Here is a 21,506-nt window from a genome sequence, read left to right as displayed (position 1 = left end):
CTGTTCTAGCAAACCACCGCAGTCCCAGAAAATCTTACAGCTGACTTTAGTGTTAACGTTTAATTCCTTTCGTAATATTGCAACGACATTAATGTGCTGTGACCTTCTCTAATACCAAAGCTTGTACAGGAATCCAGTTTACCAGAGATGACACTGTTTGATTAGAGCAGGGAATTCAGTTTTATGATGCAACAACAGCAGGGTTAGGGTTTAGCTGAGTTTAGGCAAAAGGAAAACAACTTCCGGAATAGAGAGCTCATAATTACCTCTGCTAAGGAGGTAATGTTTTTGGTAGCGTTTGCATGCAGGTCATTCTTCTAGCTCAGAAAGGTCTGCATGAATTCTGATAACACTTTGTAGGGGAGTAGAGTGGGACCATGTTAACAATCCATTCAAATTTGGCTTACATCCGCCAAGGTCTGCAAGGTAAATTTTAAGGTACATTGTTCAAAAATCAGCAAGCCTTATAACTTGTATGATTCTTACAGGTGTGCTGTCTTATGTCAACATATTGAAAGTACATTATAAAGATTTAAAATGTGTCACATTTGACCTCTAATTTGACATATAAGTTAACTGATTGATCTTAAGGTCAAAGTGATAATAATGCTATACAGAGCTATTTAAAACTACATTACTTGTTGCCATTGTTTGTACAAACGACCTGTAGTGATGTAGTGATATATTTTACGATCGTGTGTTATGACTTTGATAAACCCTCCTGAGAACCGAGGAATCTTCCCATTTAACATTTTTAGGGATTTCCTTCCTCTTTGGAGGTAATAGAGGCCACCCAAACACATAAGATACCAGGATGTCCTCTATTTAGTACATCAGGACTTAGTAGGGTAGCTCAAATAATTCAAAAGATAGGCTGGTTCTCAGGAGGATATACTTTAAAGTAACAGGCTATAACAGCTTGAATACAATGTTCCTGAATAAGTATACATTTTGGAGGGAACATTTTGGTACTTGTTTTGGTACATTTTTCACTCGATGACGGTAGATACCAATAACCATCCAAGTTGATTTAATGTTGTTGAAAATCGGATCAAAGTCACACCAAATGTAAAAATTTGTTAAAACTTTATTACAAATATGTTTTTATTGTCTCCAAACTTCACAACAATATACTAGGCCTTTGGGGACATGAGTACCTAGGTTGGCTAACAATTTGACCTTCACCTTTCTTTTTAGTGCCCAAGGTCAAGGTTGACCTTGAAACCTTTTTTCAAGAAATATATTGAGTAATATATCAAATGAAAGGGCCTGCAGAGAGCTGTACAACACAGCTGTTATTTTATAATACAACGCCCTCCGGTGTCACCATGACACCATAAAGTTTTGCAAAAATCACACAATGCATGATTATATCTTAACATTGTTACAGCTTATAGAAGCCAGCCTGCTGATGTAATCTAATATGTGATGTACTAAAAACACGATGCTAACGTATGCTTGCATAAAAACAATGTAAAACATCACTGTTTGTCCTTGAGAGTGGAATTTAGGTTGAAATTGGTTTTATGCACTCTACAAAATGTAAACGTTTACCACCAGAGGGCAGTATTTTAACAGTGGGGGTTTTTTTTAAACGTTTGACATTAATTGTAGCCAAAAACAAAAACAATGACATTGACTCCCTGTACCAACTTGTGGTATAAAATTGTATTACAGGAAAGTACAACCTGTCCCTAGTTTAATATAGATGTTTCTCAAATAAAGTTACATTCTAGTGATTTCGTTAATTTTGTCAGGTTTGTATCTGTTGTCAAAAGGAAAAATGTACACAAGGTAATTTTAAGTTGTGCAGACGTCACAGTTTACATTGAGCAATTTATTTCTGCACATTTACATCTGTGCTGTAAAAACCAAACAGCAACATCTGCAGTTGTTGGCTGATACCTAAAAGACGTCAGTCGACACATTCAAAGGCAATCAAGTTTTCAGGAACCAGGTGGCCGTTATCAGGTTAAAAAAAATAATTATAACAAAGTAAAGCTCAAATCCATTATATGAAATCTGGTAGTGGCATCAGCCCTGACCTCTCGAGTATAGCAATGCTTGATAACAACCGTGACATCTTCTCATAATAATGAGATAAGATGCAACTGAAAAAGAGCTGTAACGACGAAACGAAAATCAAAATATTTCTCATATGAAAGTAAACTTTACTGTGCAAATTACACCAAAGCATTGGACTGTGATGCAAATATGGAAGAATGTGATGTGAGATATGTGTCAGTGCTGCAAGTCTCTCAATCACTCAGTCTCTCCTCACCTGCCTGCTTCCCTCCTAACTTGCACACCTGCAAACAGATATTTGGCATCTATAATGACTTAGATGAGGTGCACTTTGCCTTTCTGAATCACAGCACCAAACTCTCTTTTTTTAACCTCTTCGTGTATCCTCCAGTGACCTGAGCCGCGTGAAGCAAACTGTATGCCTTGCACCCCCCTCTTCACCTTTTTCTTATCTGTCTGTGTCTTCATGCTACCTCCCCCTGACATTCCAGGTCTGTACGAGGCCCCTTCTCACCCTCGGTGCAACGAGTTATATTTAGTGCGAGGCATCAAAAATAACATCATGCGAAAGTCAAAGCCCAGAAAAGATCCGGTGGTCAGCTCACGTGGACTTGTGCTACCTACTACCCTCACCTGCTTCTGCACTGTGCAGGCAGGTGGGTAAGCACATAGACACAAAAAGGACGTTATTTCAACGTACTGAGATTTAAACTTCAAATTAATCCCACAAGCCGCCCTTACATTTTGTTGGCCCTTAAGCAGCTTTGTTAGAATGCTGTTATTACTCACTGCCAGTATTAGCTTACTCATACTAAATCTATATGATAACCAAGATATGGATTTATGAAGTAGGGTGAGATTTTACAGTTCCTCCACAATCCTGCAAGAGTGACCTGTCTTTTATGATACTGCAGAAGTTATAAATGAAAAAAAAATGCTCTGTCATTTGTGAAATAATGTTATGTTTCAAGAAGAAAGCATAAAATTACAGGCTTTGGGTGGGAGGGGCTCAGTTTATCAACAGAGGCCACTATGAAGCTAAATTTTTGGCTAGGCTAATGCTAAAATATGAGGCTGTTGAAAATGGCAGTGTTGATGCATCAGAACCAGAAGGTTTTAATGATGTCTTTGATAATCAGACACAGTTTTAAATAAATATGTGCACATTTACTACCTAACTAAGCCATATGTTTCTAATTCTAACTCTTGATAGTGTTACCATGTAGTAACATAGCCAAGCAGATTCATAAGCTACGAGTATATTACCTCTGTAACAGGTAATATACACATGTACACCTTTGAATAATGACATTTGTAATGTAATTACTTTATACTTTATATATTTATATATGTCTACTCTTATTGCAGGGAGGAAGCTGGTGTAGCCAGAGAAAATCGAAGCACCCCGAAAGGCCACAAACGTCTTTGAACCAGGAACCTTATTGTGAGGTTGAGCCCGGTAAAAAGCCTGCTTCAGCAGAAAGGATTTACTCACAAGTCTAAATTCCAGAACGAAATGACAAGTCAGGGCTGACCAATGACTCCAAGTAGCTCAGAGATATGTACAAGGTGTCCTTTGAGTCCAGCCCCTTGATGTGCTAGCCACAGTTAGATGCAGAACGATAAGAGCCCTCATTCACAGAGCAATAAAATCTTTATTAGGAAGTTAGAGGGGTATCAAAAGGATATGAGCCAGAAGAATTTTGTGATTTTGTTCAGGTCTAAGCATTTAAACCTGCTTAGTGAGGTTTCTACATGACAAAAGTGTGTAATTATGCGTTTGGGTGTGAAGCAAGTGGTCCTTTGACCATATACGCCATAACCTTGTGCGCTGTACCAAAGGGCTATAACACCTTACCCTTGAATCCAGTGCATCACAGCAGACAGACACTCTACGCTGAAACTGATTAAATGCTACTGAAAATGCTACAAAACTACAAATGTATGCAGATGATGTGGTATTAAAAACTTCATTTTGAAAGCAGGTTATAAGCAAGTCTGCTTAACTTTAGAGGTTTCTCAGTGTATTTATGAATCTCCTGAACAGTAGATGTGTGTGTGTGTGTGTGTGTGTGTGTGTGTGTGTGTGTGTGTGTGTGTGTGTGTGTGCGCGTGTGTGTGTGTGTGTGTGTGTGTGTGTGTGTGTATGTGTGATGTGCCGATGTGCGGCACTCAGTCGGTCCAGGTGATTGACAATACACCCCTGAGCATGCTGGGAAACAAGATAAGCGCAGCCCATTTTGTGGGCCTCAAAAACCCAAGAGAACAGACACGGAAGAAGATAGAGGGAAAAAAGAAATTACAGCGAGATTACACAGCAGGAACAGACAGACAGACTCACAGATGAGAGAAGGACAGAGGGAGAACGAGAGAGTAATTTGCTGGAAATAAAGAGTGACAGGAAGGACAGGAGGTGCCGAAAAAAGGAGGAATTATGGGAGTGTTTCTCCTTTTGCCCTCTCCTCTCGTCCGTTATCAGCCATCAGGGTACTCCATCATTCTGGATCCCATCTTCCTTAAGACAGTTACACTTCTCCTCTCTCTGTCTCTGTCACTCAGTCCTCAATCCAAATTCAGCTGCAGGCTTCCACCTTACAGTAGTTTTTTTTACTGCACCGGCCTCGATGGCCAGGTTGAAGACTTCTTGTGTCCGTCCTATCAGCCTCTAACAAATTCACTCGATTAGTTATCGTTATGCTCAGAAACATGAGCACCACGTATGAGCAGACTTTTACAAGGTGACCTGTTTAGACGCACAGTCAAACAAGTAAGTGTCAATCAACTTACTGCTGTGGGGCAACAAACAGACATGATGACCGTGTGTCTCCAAGCAACCAGGAGCGGCAGTCGAGGCCATAATTAAAACAGGAGCCTGCTCGAGGAAATAACAGGAGACTGGAAGGTAGACCGTGTGTCTGCAGCAGCTTTATGTACTTTTTTATTTCATTCATAAATAGCCCAGAGCAGCACTGTGGACACCGAGTAACAGTAAACATGAATGATGTCAGAATCGTAGCAATATTCCCCCAAGTCAGGAATCATCTGGCTTTTTAAAAATGGTAAAATTCAGTTTTTATTTATTTATAACTGAGTCTAAAATGGACCAAAGAGCTCAGTGTTATAAAACCTGCGTTTTATTTTTCTAATTTTACCTAAAACCATGAGTGAATTCATTTCCCAATGCATATTCACCATCCTGTGGGTCGTCTACTTCGGAACGATGCTGTATTTAAATGTGTGCGATGTCAGAACACTGGCCCACACCTCGAGGTAAACATAGACTTTACTTAGAAGGCCACCCACATATTTTAACAGCCGAGCAAATATATTTTGCGACTCATTTTTCCAGAGTTTATTCAAGAGAACAAAGGCTTTCACCATCAGTTCACTGGGACAATCCGGTGAGTCTTATGTTGAAAGCTTAGTTGTGTGCAGGCGTGCAGCAGTTTGAATTGCTGCTTCACAGCAAGAAGGGTTTGAATCTTTTGGTGGGACGTTTACGTGTGTGGTTTCTCTCTTCACAGCCCGGCTTCCTCCCACAGTACAAATACATGTTTGTTAGATTAGGTGATGATTCCAAGTTTGCTGTAGTTGTGAATGTTTCTATGCCTTAGCTACGTGACAGACTGGCGACCTCCACCGCCGCCCTGACTTTGAATTTGACAAGTGGAAGAAAACTGATGGATCCATGCATGCGTAGTTGCTTTTCGAAGGTTATTCACAGCTCTTACCATCTCAATACATTTTCTTTGCCTACTTTGGGGGTTGGAGCCCATCCCAGCTGACACGGAACAAGAGGCAAACCATTCACCCTCACATACCTACAGTCCACCCAGCAAACACGTCCCCTTGGGCTCCACACAGCCCCAGACTGGTCAAGGACTGCAGCTGATAATGTTTATTTATCTGCTGAGGGCTCAAAAGCCACTCCAACCTGATCCTGCAGCAGTTGGAGAACCGCATCGTATGATACCATCCCCAGCCGCAGTCCCACACTGGGATTAGCTCATTATCACTCATTGATCAGTTGATCAATCCAACAAAGGCTGAACAATTTCAAGATGTACTTGAACCAACAGCAGGTGTAATCCCTTAGAAACACAATAACAAGTCCCAGATGATCAGTTATAACTGTTGGTTAGATAACAGGGAGAAAAACAGCCAGACAGCAGACAGGGAGGGATGAGCTAACAGAGTGACACAGGGCAGCACTGCCCACATGGTCAATGAAGTAAAACAAAAGACCCTGACATGCGCGGCTCCACATCTCTACACTGTTTTCAGCACTTAGAGTAAGCTGAGAATTTGTGGCCCTTCATTCTTTTGCGTTGCTCGTATGCAGAGCCTAGCTTTGAAGACATGTCGTAGCTGTGTACTGTACTGAGGGGGTAATCTCACAAGTAACTGGTCTGTGAGCTAGTCTTGCTTGTGCTGCTACTGATCCTTCAGCCACAGAGAAGAGCGGTGTTAGAACATCCAAAGAGCTGAAGTGAAGCTGAGTCCTTTTCCTTGTCCCTGTTGCTCCCTTTCCTGTTCTGGCCAACTTCTCAACCAGTCAGCATTCAACCTACACCCGGCAATAGTGCACTGACGATGTCCACAGGTTATGTGAGCCGCAGCAGTTCTACAAGACTGCTGTAGTGCACAGTCAAAATAAGCAGTGTGTCTTGGACCTTGCAAGTACGGTTTGGTACTTCAGTAGAATGACAGCAAAAAGTAAAAACCCCCAACAGGCATAACAGAATCACACAGAACCAGTAAGAGCTGTGAAACTGAAGAGGTCACATGTCAGAGCGCAGCAGTCGGGAGGCTTTGCAGCCTCAGCTGTGTTTGTATTTATGGCTGAAACTGTCGGGTTGTGTAAATTCATGTTATGAATTTTTATGATTTTCCTCATTGCCCCTCATTCATATTTATCATGTCTTCGAAGGACTAGCTCGATAACATGCTCCTGTCTTTAGACCCGCCCACCTTATCATGAATATTTATGAGCACAGCAGCTTCAAGGCCTTCAAGTTCATTGTTCCCTGGCACAGCGAGCCTGATTTCTACCAGATCGATCATAAAAAGAACAGAAGGAGGTGTTTCTTACCATTGTAAGAGAGGCGGGGCTTGCTTAGACACATGATAAAGTGAACCTCCATTTCATTGGACGCCACAGACTTGGAGCAGACAGGGCACTTGAATCCTAGGAAGAACAGGAGCAAAGTAAAAGATCAGTGCAAACATATATACACACACATGACTCTAAACAAGCATCGGCTTCATTGTGAGTGCATTTCACCCAGCTGAGAGCCTGTAATGTGACTACAAAGCCTGAGCAAAGGAACGGAATGTAAAATGTCATTTTTTTAATGCATAAGAATGTGATAATAGGAAATCCCAGCAGTTCTGATGTTAAAATACTCCAACAACAGACCAATTGAAGAAGTCCTAAAACAGTGATCATTTTAAATATAAAACTATTTAACAATCATGTCGGTTAACATGTTTTTATTGGCATGTTAGAATATATTTAAAGTCCGCAACACATTTAGATTTTATTTGTTGTATGGTTTTATTTTTTTCATAAAATTTATACATTTATACGTTTCTCAGCCACAAATATAAATTATATTTTTTTAATTTCCCAATATGTTGTGATATAAATAACAGGTTAGCTGACCAGTTGGCTGTAGTAGTGGGACTCTGTAGCCACCTGTTAACTTTCAGCTGCTTATTCACAGAGAATGAAAAAGCAGCTGGATGGACCCAAACTGTCTTTGAATACAGCTGGCAAGGTTCCTTGTTCTGCTCTGCAGCTTTGGTGAACTTAACATAGCAGCACATGATCCAGTTTTCCACCTGCTGCATGTTCGAGTTAGAGCGACTTTCTAACCCTAGCTGCAGCCCAGGATGGCCGCCATCTTGGGCTGAATGAGATCAACAATATCAAGGACGCCACAAGTGAGCCAACCGGTAGAGAAAGCAAAACACAGGAAGGTGTTTAGGTGTTTTTGAGTTAACTTTCAAAATAAGAGAATGGATAAAAAATAATAACTCACTTATTGGCTTCTGCTAGCGTGTCCATTAGCATATCCAGTTTATTAATAGAAAAAATTGGTGTCAGATGTAGTTGAAGGTCTGACTTTCTAAAAAAAAAAAAAGCAGGCTGAATCATTAGCCACTGCTTTATTATCAGTTAAGAAAAGAAACATTGAGTAAAATAAAACATTGTGACTGGGAAGACTGATTGTGCTATCCAGTTCTTCCCTTTCACCCCAATGCATATTTTAAAAAGACTCATCTGTGCTTGTTTTCCCAAGTTCTGTAAAGTTGTAGCTGTGTCAGTACTCTCTGTTTGTACTCTTTGGAGCCATCAGGGCTAACTATATTAGTATAACACATACCAGATAATTAGGTCAACACTGGGCCACATGAGCCAAGTTTGCACACAGCTGAAAACAGCTGCGACTGTGACAAAAGGGAGCTTCAATCAAAACGGCAGTGACTCTTCACGTTCAGCATCACTGAGAATGGGGTATGTTTCAGCAGGTAACCTAATACCTGCTGAAACATTAGTGGGTTTTGTATCCAGGTTACTTCAGTTTACTGAGCTCACTCTACCGTACCTTTGCTTAAATCAAGACTGGTACTAAAAAACTGCTAAAAGAAAATTTAAAAAATGCAAAACTGCTAATTTCAATGTGTAAATTCTTTTGAAAAATCCACCAGTTTCACTGCCTTATGGTTTCCATTTATTAAAAATTGATTATATGGGAGGTAACGCTACAGTTGTTTGGTGGTTTAATGAGATTTACAAATTTATAAACAGTTACACTGATGGAGGTCTTCTTTCTGCAGGAATTCTTTCTGAGCATTTTCCCCCTTCTTCTTTTCAGAGACTTTCTGTGGAAATGTTTTAGCTGCATAGCTTTTTGCTGTTGCTAACTAATCCTGGCAGTAACAGACCTCTTAATTTGTAATGTTCTGTCTTTTTCTTTTCCTAATTCCTCTTTCCTTTCTTGTCTTTTGCTAGTTTTAGTCCAACAACTTCCAACCTTTCTCAATTAGGTCAGGCTGCATGAGGTAAAGTGAGATAAACTTGCTGTGGACACCAGTGAAAAAATCTGTTTCGTTAAATGCCACGGAGAAAGGAGTTTGAAATAAAGTTTGGAATAGTATAAGCGCCACAATGTCCACAGGTATGTGAGCCGCAGCAGTTCTGCAAGACTGCTGTAGCGCACAGTCAAGATAACCAGTGTGTCTTGGACCTTGCAAGTACAGTTTGGTACTCCAGCAGAATGACAGCAAAAACCCCCAACAGGCATAACAGAATCACATAGAGCCAGTAAGAGCTGTGAAACTAAAGAGGTCACATGTCAGAGCGCAGCAGTCGGGACGCTGAGTGGGAGTGGAGGCTTTGCTGGAGACGCAACATCTCCAGGATCTGGTGCTACAGGGGGCCAGACACCAACCAGGTGGAGAAGGCAAGCTCTGGGATCTGCTTGACGAGATGGGACAAGGCGTGAGCAAATAACTCTCAAAGACGGTTCGCTGCTGGGTGTGTCATGACGATGTCCCCGCTCCAATCCCCAACCACTATATTCTGACAACAGGTCAAATATTTATGACAGGTGGTCACTGATGTGCCTGTGGTGCCAACAAGTTTGTAAGTCTTCCAAATAAGAAACTAATAATCTCATTTTCAGCCACGAGGGTTTAGTTCAGCTCTGATCTGAGGCCCTTTTGTTGCTTTCAGTAACCATTTATTTTAATTTATGTCAGTTGGTTAGCTTTAGGCAGTAAAACTACTTGCTTGTGTTGTTTTAAAACCTTTACAATATTCTCGGTCTTACTTTATATTTTATTCCTGCACTCACAGTTTCGTTATACACGTACAATGACAATAAAGGGCTATTCTATTCTATTCTATTCTGTTCTATTCTATTCTGTTCTATTCTATTCTATTCTTCCTATTCTTCCTAAAATTGAGGCTCCTGCTTCTATTTTAAAAGCAGGAGCTTCTCAGTCTAGCAGGAGGAACTGCATGCTACAAATAAAACTAGACATGTGACGACTCTGGTTAAACAAATAGCCCACCTACAACTAAACCGCAACATGGCAGCATCCTGTGCATATAACATAACTGTGACCAAATTAATTTTTAAGTTAAAGTTGTGAGGAGAAGAGCTTTCAGTTGGTACAAATTCTGCAGCAAGAGTATTAACAGAGGTTATATTTTCCCCACAGCAGTTCCCTGATAATTTCTTGTATGATCAGGCTTGATCATATATTCAGGACTAACACTATGATGTTATCCCAAAAGAGTTAATTGCTTTAAGTGTACAGGATAACGTGTGCTTCCTAAAGTTTTTAAAACTCAAAAATGTGGCAGAGACTTCAACTATCAGACTCTTCAGGAGGCAGACACCATCTCTACTTTAAACTCAGGTGACCATACCTTAGTTAGGTTGCTATAGGCTCATGATTTTGGGGACTTCCTGTGATGACATGGGCATTTCTCCTTCCCTCCCCTCTTTTCGGTCATCATGTATTTATATGCCGCTGCTCCATGTCATTAATTTTAATCCGTTCTTTCCTGTAGTTCTTGTACTTTGTGTGTGTTTCTCTTTCCCCTCGCCCTGAAACCAGGGTTCCCCCTTCCTGAACCTGTTTCTGCCAGAAGTCTCTTTCTATTAAAAAAGGTTGTTCTTCTTCCCAACTTTCACCAAATGCTGGCTCAGGTGATTTGTGTAGGTGAATGTCAGATTGTTGATATTATTAACACATCTGTCAAACTACAAATAAGTTGAACACAAAAATAATTTCACTCTCTGCCACAAAAACAAATTTTACCGTACAATATTCATTTGACATATGCTGAACTTTTTAGACACAGGCAGCACTCAAAATATCCTCTCAGTTTGGTTCTGATGACTGGATGAGAGAAGAATTTCTCCCCATCAAATCGCATCTAAATAACAGTCTTTAAACAAGCACTTGTGATATGGAGCTCATTCTAAAGATGGCCAAATGCAACTCTACCAAATTTGATGAAACAGAAATAAAGCATAATAAATGCTCCATTTAAATTGTAGCAATATGAGGCAGCCTCAGTCCACAAATGGCAGCTACCATGATAGAAAATTGGTAGCTGACAATTAGTGACAGGTCCCTGCACCTGGTTGAGGTAAAGGGACCTTCAGTGTGGAGAGGACTTAAAGCAAAGGTTTCAGCTTCTCCTGTGTGAGAATTTGCTGGAGTGATGACACATACAGTTCTGAGACATTCACGGGCTTAAAAGTGGAAAATAAAGTAAAAAACAAAAATAACACTGCAGAACTGCAGCATACATACATGGCATTCATTTCTGTGAAATGTGAAAAACGCTAGGGAGGTGCAGGTAGAAACGTTCACTACACACACTACATGGCAGCTGACCCACATTTCCCTTAGCTGCTATTTTCAGACGCTCCATAGGGATGAGCAGAGAGAGGGAGATGGAAGAAATGAGCGAAAAAGAGGTGCAGGAAGAAGGTGAGAGAGCTGAAGCATTTCGAGGAGAAATGAAGGATTGTGATACGTGGTCCAGCAGGACTCTAACTGTGCAGCTTGTGTGCGCGTTCGCTTTCAACTCAGCCAAGCACCGCGAATCCTCGAGGATACTTCGTATTCAAGGAGTGCATGAGGTCAGATAGGGACAAAAATAAATCACAGGGCCGGATCATAAATTAATTACACTGGTGCCTATGTGAGAGTGTGGACACAGATGTGTGCTGTGAGTGTGCGCAGGCCTGTTTTGCAGTCCTACTGTACAGGAGTTGGTTCGTGTCAAACGGGCACATTTCTCTAATATTTTCCTTCAGTGTCATCTGTGGACCACAGGTGATGTGGTGGTTTGCCCTGTGCGTGGGGCTGCACGGTGCTAACGCGTTAACGAGCTAACCGCGTTAACGCATTGACGCCGTGCAGCCCCACGCACAGGGCAAACCGTGTTTACTTGCTAACAGGGATTGCCGGGTTAATGCGGTTACGTCATTTTAACGAGATTAACACTGACAGCACTAGTTTTTTTACAGTTGAATTATACGCTGACTTAACAATGACTGATTTAAATGAACTACTAGAACCTTTTCTGTATTTTTACATGTTTATCTGGTCCAGCTCACTTAAGCTTAAAGTGGGCTGTACGTGACCCACAACGTAAAATGAGCTTCACATCCCTGATCTAGAGTATTCTGGTGAGGCGTCCAGTTTTAGAGGGACCTGCTGTAGTGGTGTCTGCGTTCTCTTGAAAATAATGGAAGCGAAATGCGCTTGCCTTGCATTACTCAAAGTAATACAAAGCTACATATAAACATTCAGCAGCAGCTTTACTTGTATCCAGCTTCACTGAGTAATTATTTTCTTACTAACATATTACATACGGCAGCCATTGTTCATTAGATGATGTTTGTTACAAAGCAACAAAGACTGATTTCACCCTTGGCTTAGCTGTAGTCTTTCACTGCAAAGGATTTCTTATATCAGTTTGATTTGGGATGAACTTACATTCAGAAACAATTGGGCTGGATTTCTGTTGGTATATCTCAGTTAGGATACAGGACGAGGTAATCGTATTAAAAGACTTTAAAGAGAATCTATTGTGCTCATCTCCAGCTCCATATTTTTACGCTAGGGTTCTAAGAGACCTGATTGATCTTTATTTATTTGGTGCAGCCGCTCAGCTCTTTTAGCTTCCTTCAACCTCCCTTCACACCAGCTTTAAAGGCAAAGTGGATGTAAGCTGCTGTGTATTGTCAGACGGTGCGTCCTGTATGGCTCCAAAGCCCTTCGTCCCTTTGATTTCTTTTCTTGTCTCGTCCCCTCATTTTGAACCAAGAGCAAGAACCACCAACTCAGTGCAGTTTGAACTGCTGAAGTTCAAACTGACGATTCAGGTGACTTTGAACGTTGCATGGTTTGAAAATTTCAGACACTACTTATCTTTTGGGGATTTTTCTGCACAAGCATCTCTGGGGTTTACAGAGAACAGGCTGAAAAACAGAACATATCCAGTGAGCAGTATTTTTCAAGGAGAAAATGCCTTGTTGATGTCAGAAGAGACCAGACTGCTTTAACCTAGCAGTAACTTAAATAACCACTTGTTACAACAATTTCCCTTTTGGGATCAATAAATTATCTATTGACATATCTTATCTTACAAGGTACGCAGAACAGCATGAATGCTTAATGTGCCAAACCTTGAAGTAGACGTGGTACAGCAGCAGAAGACCGCACCTTATCCAGCTTCTGTCAGGTAAAAACAGGAAACTGAGGCTTCTGTTCATACACACACTGATAATAAAAAACTGAAAGACTGTTGCTTGGTCTGAGGAGTCTCGATTTCTTTTGGATGGCAGGGCCAAAATTTGGTATAAACAGCATGAAAGCATGCATCTTTGTATCATCATTTAAGGTTGGTGGTTGTGGTGTAAATGTGTGGAGGATATTTTCCTAAGAATTTTTTAAACACCACATCCTGCCCGAGTATTATGGCTGATGATGTCCACCCTTTACGAGAACTTTACCAAATACCCATCATCTGTCTGCTGCTTCCAGCACGATAATGCAGCACGTCACAAATCTCAAATTATCTCAAACTGCTTTCATGAACATGACAGTGAGTTGTGTAGCCAACAAATCTGCAGCAACTGTGTGATGCTATCATGCCAATATGGCCCAAAATCTCTGAGGGATGTTTCCAGCAGCTTGTTGAAACTGTGCCACGAAGGATTAATACAGTTCTGAAGGCAAAACGGCATCCAGCGTGATACTAGCAAGGTGTAACTAATAAAGTGGCCAGTGATTGTAGGTTTTTCCCACCAGTTGAAACGAAACTGAAATCTTTATAAGGTAAGAACTACTAACTAGTAAAGAACATTCTCCCCTTTGGCGCTGCTACTTCTAGATGGAAAATTAAAATAATGATTCTTTTTAAAGTGCAGAAAATCTCACCTTGTTGCTCGGTGCTTGTGTTTTCTGTCTGGCTGCAGGTGCTGCATGTATTACCATTTTTTACATTCAGAGCCAACACTTGAATTAAACTGAATGCTGAGTTATCCTGTTTTCTCAGTCAGTCCTCTCTGATGTTTTAGTGATGAAAAACATCTGTGAGTCAAAGTTGCAGAGAAGAGCAGCGCGACACTGTGATACAATAATTAGCATTCAGTGAACGGTGGAAATCAAAGCTGGATAAGGACCCTAACGCAAAATCTGTTGTTAGGCTTCCAGTCGGGATTTCCCTGCAGCTGGCTCATTGCTGGCGTCTTACTAAATCACGATTTGTGTCAGGAGGACCACCACATGATCGGCAGCCTCGCCTGATTGGTCACATTAAAACACCAGATGACGGTTTATAAACTGTGACAAAGCGAATGTAATATGCATGAAGTGTGACGGGTGCACTGGAATACCACCCGGAAGCTGAGTTAATGTCCTCACCAACAGATGATTATTTAGTTTGGGCCAAAATCAATTTCAGTGCCTGCATTTTAATTTCATTACATCTCTCTCTGTGCTCTGTTTCTTAGCACAACACAGTATCCAAGAGTCTTCAGCCGCTGTAGGAGATGAGCTCAGTTCTTGAAGCAGAAAAAAACCACATTAATTTGGCAGAACATTGTCAGATATCTTTGCTCTTGGATTTTTCCAACAGCAGATGGGTCCTTAAAATCTTCTCTATCAGATGGGTACTGCCACTCCTGCCTCAAGTAGAAACAAACTATCAAAAGGGCGAAATCTGCTCCCTTCAACAATCACAAAAGGGATGACAAAATCAATTCCTGTATATCCACTGAAAATCAGTTTGTAATCACAACAGAAACATCCGATTACGGCTAAAGCAATTAAAACACATCCACTTGTAATTAACAGTCATTCATCCTCTTAATGACATCAGTCACTCGTGGCAAAATCATGCTGATTGGTGCTGAATACTAATAAACTGACTGATTGAATGACTGACCTTTAATAACCTTTATTATTATTATTATTATCACACTTCACAGCAGGAAATGTCGACTAAAATAATCGTTAATGTTGTTTTCAACATAAATATTTTGCTCTTCACTAATTATGATATAATACAGGATTAATGCAAACAAGTTGATGGCTCTTGGACCCTAAACTAACCTTCATCCATCCTCTCATTGTGATGCTAACTCTTCACATATTCTCTGCGACAAAGAATAGATGAACAAGAACGTGCAGATTTGCAGCACATCATAGCTAAGCATTAAACTAAACTGGTTTGGGCTGGAGTTTAGAGAGAACTCTTTGCTCTCTGTGTTCATACCAACCACCTCTTTTCAAACATGAGTTAATGATGCAAGATAATCTTTTAAAACTGTCTGAGAACACAAGCAACACAATAAGGCTTCAGCTGATCGGGAAGTATCAACCGAGAACCTTCTTGTAGTAAAGCAAAAGTGTTAACCACCACACCACTCAAACCCAATGCAGCCTTTTTTGTCTCTTATGTAAGGGGCAGCCATCTCAACACTTTTATAAAATAGTGTAAATAAAATTTGGCAAATTCTGATTGCAAATAGTTTCATTAAAGGTATTTTTGTAATTGTGCTCTGCAGAATTTATCTAAAGCTTTCAACACTTGGAGGCAGTCAGTGCCCAAAAATACAGCTGTGACCTGGTTCATCTTAAGTTTGTATTGTTTCTATGCCACACGCAGACATTTTACATGTGCATATACATATATGTATAATTCCCCTCTCGCCCTTGTGGGAGGGCTATCCTTCAGGCTTGGGTCCTCTACCAGATGCCTGGGAGCTTGAGGGTCCTCCGAGGTATCTTAGCTGTTCCCAGGACTGCGCTCTTCTGGACAGAGATCTCCGATGTTGTTCCTGGGATCCGCTGGAGCCACTCACCTAGCTCGGGAGTCACTGCACCTAGTGATTACCACTGGGGCCACTGTTACTTTCACCCTCCACATCTTCTCGAGCTCTTCTCTGAGCCCTTGATATTTCTCAAGCTTCTCATGTTCCTTCTTCCTGATGTTGCTGTCATTCGGAACCGCGACATCTGTCACTACGGCCGTTTTCCTCTGCTTGTCTACCATCACTATGTTCGGTTGGTTAGCCACCAACATTTTGTCCGTCTGTATCTGGAAGGCACAGGATCTTAGTTTGGTCATTCTCCACCACCCTTGGGGGCGTCTCCCATTTTGACCTCAGGACTTCCAGGCCATACTCGGCACAGATGTTCCTGTACACTATGCCGGCCACTTGGTTATGGCGTTCCATGTATGCCCTGCCTGCTAGCATCTTGCACCCTGCTGTTATGTGCTGGATTGTCTCAGGGGCATCTTTACACAGCCTGCACCTGGGGTCTTGCCTGGTGTGATAGACCCCAGCCTCTATGGATCTTGAGCTCAGAGCTTGTTCCTGTATATATATATATATATATATATATATATATATACATAAATAATTCGTCTTTGTCTTTATACATCAATAATAATATAGCAGCAATAATTTCGCTGAGGATTCATTTCTTTGATGGCCTGTTCTGTGTTCACACTGTGTAATACAGCAGTATATTTGTGACATGACTGAGAACAAGAGAAAGTGGCCAGCTCCAACACATAAACACACACTCAACAATGATAGTGCTCCTCTAACAGCCCAATAACTAAATGTTAAGTGTGCCTATGATTTCCAATGAAGTGTAACAGAGTTGCTTAAACGATCAACTTTGTGCTGCTCACAGGATTGATACTTAAAAGAGCGTGGGCCGTTATCTTGGGTGACAGCTTAGCTAGAAAGTGTGAATGTTGCTTTTAACTGTATTCTTTTTGAAAGAAAAGTTTGATTCCATACGCCCGTTAGCTTTTTCTCCGGTGCCTCCCGGTGCTACTTTGAAGCTTTTCTCTAACAACTCTGAGTCATTCTCCTCTTACTCTTCTATATGTACGACGTTAGCGCCATAGGCTGCAGTATATGAGCCTGTGGCACCACCACAATTAGCTAGAAGTTTCTACTTTGACTTATAAATCGGATTATAAGTTAAACCAGCACCACAGAAGTGAATTCTATGTAGCTGGTAAACATTTTCACAACTGCGAGTGAAATTACAAAACAGGTTCACTTGCTAAAACATCTTATTGCCTTTGTGCTTCTTTAAAACTGAAGGTTGGTTGTTTTAAAAAAAATATTCCATAAAACACCACAATGTATCTCAGATTAGCTGATTATGCTCTGAAATTGGTCAATTACATCATAACACCAGCAACTTTATCAATATTATTATTCTTAACTGTATGAATACTCACAGGTTGCATTTCCAATTCGGACCAATTACATCATCACATATTCATGACAAGATTATCTAAAAATATCAGATTGCTTAATTATGATCAAATTATGAACCTCTAATTCGGTGTCAGCTGTCAGTACAAAAAGGAAATGTTAATAACGGATACTTTTTTCCCCAAAATGAAACCAAATGTGATGCAAAACAGCTTCGTATGTGTCGTGCTTTGAAAATGATTGATACTAACAGCTCAGGTCAACAGCCTCTTGGTCAAAAGTCAACTAGATTTGCATAGAGGGATGTTAATAAGGCTTACAGGTCCAAGCTCGGTAACTGAGTTCTTCATGCACTGTAGTCATTTCAGTTTTTTCGTGGTCGTGACTTATGTCAAAACAATCCATCCAGGTATAAGAAATGGAGACGCTCTGCACTGAAGCTGCCATTCAAACCTTCAGGTCCACCTCTCTATGGACTGAAAACACACAAACAGCACCGGCACATAACTTGTATGACTATGCAGCAACAACAAGGAAAGGGGCCGAACAGATAGAGCAGTCACACCCTCTGAGCCCGAGTGCTATTAAATGGTCCCATGGAGACTTATTCATGTCAAACCCCTGCACAGACAACACACACAACCGAGCAAGGTCAGTCAACTCAATCTCAGGCCAATGCATATTTCATCGAGCCTTGGTGGCCAAGCCCTGCCTGACACCCTGCTGCAGCTCCCAAATAACCACCGGCCACTGATAAAGACATCAAGACAGACACTGACGCTGAACTCTGTCAGCAGGAAACACCACACACTGACATGTATGACATGTTCGCGTGGACTGCTACTTTCAGCCTGAGCTGAATGAGAGCGACTGAATATGTTTTAAAAAGTTTGGGTCCCATGCTTGTGTTCTCTAAAGCAGTTTTGACACGTGAACCCAGGAAATAATCACGTTCTCAAAATCGAACATCACACATACTCTGCCTTGGTAGCTGGCAGATTGGAGATTAACAAAAAAATGAAACATTTACATTTTGTGATTGACTAGAGTTAGGGTCAGGGTTAATGTGTGATATGACTGCTGAAAACATTTTAGTGAAAAAGACGCTGGTATCTTGTTAGCGAACAGATAGTAACATTAGATTGACAAATAAGATACTCTTTTTAATTAGTCCTAATAATATTAATGATGATGCCATAATAATACAATAAATACATTCAAAAAGAAACTGTCTATAACTTAAACTTGCACAAATGAATACATTCGACAACCGATGGTACAAATGAGTTTTGGTTGGTTCTTACTGGCCACACTGCATGAGGCTTTCTAAGGCGCCTGCTGCTAAAAGACAATTCTGAGAGTGCACACAGAGTATCTTACTTGTTTGTTCTGTAACCCATTATAGGTCACAGAAACATCCAAGAGTCAGCTGGCCTTGCAACCTCACAGTAAACACTCCACCAGCAACACATGGCTCAAAGTGGATTTGGAAACTGCAGTTACAGTAGCAAGGTTACTTATGGACAGCAATATTAAATGGTTTGCAAGGTATGTGGAGCTGAAAGTCTGTGTTTTCTGTGTCATGTCTCCAAGTTTAGTGTGTAATTGTCTGAAAGTATCACATTTATCTCATTCTTTTCTCCAAGTCATGCAATACAGAGTCTGTGCTGAATGAATGCATTTTATATGTGCAACATGCTGAGCTGTAAGTCAGTTATACCACCAATACAAGCGGTGCAGTAAACTGACAACAGTGCAAATTGCATGTGTCAGAAAGACACCGAAATGGTGATGAAGACAATATATAAAGTACAGATTAGAAAGCTAATCAGTCTGTTTTTGGCTGATTACCACTGAGACTGGCCGCAGATCACTGGAGTAAAGCCAAGACGACATCTTGAAACCTGAAAGCACACAATACATGCAATGTGTTGTGTTTTGATATGCTTATTTTTTGCCTCCTGTCCTGATAACATCTGTGACTGAAGCTGGCGTCACTACTTTATGTGTGAAAAAGTCAAAGGACACTGAGACACTCACAGAGCCCAAAGCAGAAAGTCTTGGTTAGCAAATCCAGACTTGGATTTTAGGTTTTGTCAAACCAGATAATGGAAAAAAAGTCGATATTCAAATTATTTTGTGGACCTGACGTCACTCCAGTTTCAGCGTTAAGTTTTGACATTCTTTGTTAAAAAACAGAATCAGAAGTCTAACTCAAATGTCGGGTCTCATTTTTAGCCTAAATTATTTTTTGTCAAGTTGCTGTTTGGTTTTGTTTCCTTCATCTAAGAAATATTGTAAAAATCAAATGTTTACTGTCAGTCAATCATCTCAAACTTTTAGTACACACTTTAATTTTCTCCCGTCTTGATTATTGCAATTCACTTTTTACATGCATCTCTCAGCAATCACCAATCTACCCGTGTAGAATGGTGATTGCATTATTGGCTGTGATGATGCTCATGTCTGGGTTGCATGCTAATGTCTTTAATATGTCATTTCAATAGTTTTAAAGAACGTCCTGAACATTTTTTCCCATATGAGATTCTTACCGATAATCACTGGTATGTGGACGGATGCTGGGGGGACTTAAGAGCCAGTTGCCTCTGCCTGTGAAGCTGATGTATTGAGAATTTGACAGCACGAGAAGTGTGAAGTAGGCTGAGTCAGTTAAAGAGCAAATACACAAGCAATTGGCCCAAACATTGGCTTTTATTTGTGAGCAACATCGTATAAGAAGCGAATTAAAGAACTCAGAAGTGAAAAAGGACAATTCATTGATGACAGTCTCACCAGCATCATCTGTTCAGCTGACAACCAGCTGAACATTGGTTCTGATTTACTTACATGTGCGTGGAACGTTCTTATCCTGGACAACAAAATAAGTGCATTTGCAAAATTTACCGTTGGATTTATGAAATGTGTGCTCCAGCCGATATTGTTTGCATCACTGTGCGTATGTTAGTAAACTATTCTGAAACAGCAGGCTTGTGCAATATACCATCTGAATACTGTCGCACCCCCAAGTTTCTATATAAGGAAACACATTTATCTCCAGGTGAAGCAGCAAAAGTGGTGACAATGCTGCAAGAGAGGAGCCTGCACCGCTAAGGCAGGACAGCAGGAGAAAGCCCAGTGTAAGAAACTGAAACAATCATGTACAAAGAAAAGGCACCATTAAAAATAAATAAATAAAAATAACAGCTGAAATAATCGAGGTTCAGAATATGATTTTTCTCAAGACACTTGGGGTTACAAAATATTTAGGCGTCAAAATTGAGATGGAAATAAAAAATGTGTGGAGTTTGCATGTTCTCAGTATGTTTCTGGCTCCACAGACGTGCATGTAAGCTTAATTAGAGTCTCTAAATTGGCCACAGGTGCGATCTGTATAGAATAATGTGCTTAATAAATGTATGGGTATAATGTGACTTGTAATCTAAAGCACTTTAAATAGACAGTAAGAAAAGTTAAATGTGAGTGCATTACAGTTCACAGCATTTGCCTTCTTTTTTGACCGAATATGAAGAAACTTCATTCTGAAATTGAGATATAATATTACAGATGTTTCAATGGGATGCGGATGCAGTTTGCAATATAAAATATTTTTGGTACACTAGCTAAATTGAGTCATATCTCATATATAATTGATTTAGAATTGAATCAAAGGCCTATAAATTTGGGTGAGTCTTAACAGGGTCTTGAATCACCTTGTCTGGACATGCTGCATTAATCTCGGGCTCACTGTACTTCAGCTCATCCTTGATAACATTTAATTACCTAAGGCTCGGTGTCCTTCCTTTGGTTGGTGTCACAGGCAATTATAGATGGATCGATTTTATTGTGTTTTCGTCACTTCAGAACTTGAATTTGACTCACGTGTTAATCTCTTTGATGTCCCGGTCATTATCAGTGATGACCCTAACGCTCTGCTGTCAGAACATTTTTTTCCCAAGTTTTTGCAATAATGAGACAAAAAAACATTCTTAACTGACAGCAAAAACTATATTAATTTTTTTCCATTTAAGTACTTTCACTCCTCTCAAAAACTCGGGGTTAAGGTTCCATGACAAAGAGTGTCATATGAGTTCCTCCAATAACAGCCAGGAGCTGAAGGATGGCACCAGCTCTAGGAATTATGCTCATCCTGGAAGACTCTGTGTCTCACTGCAGCCAACATTCAGTGCCAGTGCA

General features: G+C 40.5%; 1 protein-coding gene across 1 annotated transcript in view; it reads right to left on the bottom strand.

Annotated features, from left to right (window-relative positions):
- Positions 1-21,506, bottom strand: part of znrf1 (zinc and ring finger 1) — a 64,110-nt gene that overhangs the window by 9,862 nt on the left and 32,742 nt on the right. Inside the window, exon 2 of the mRNA XM_003439400.5 lies at positions 7,118-7,213. Coding sequence (XP_003439448.1) covers positions 7,118-7,213 — 96 coding nt within the window. The remainder of the gene's footprint in view (positions 1-7,117; positions 7,214-21,506) is intronic.

The sequence above is a fragment of the Oreochromis niloticus genome, linkage group LG7, assembly GCF_001858045.2.
Source record: "Oreochromis niloticus isolate F11D_XX linkage group LG7, O_niloticus_UMD_NMBU, whole genome shotgun sequence".
In the NCBI taxonomy this organism is placed as follows: domain Eukaryota; kingdom Metazoa; phylum Chordata; class Actinopteri; order Cichliformes; family Cichlidae; genus Oreochromis; species Oreochromis niloticus.
This window is presented reverse-complemented; position numbering and strand designations above follow the sequence as displayed.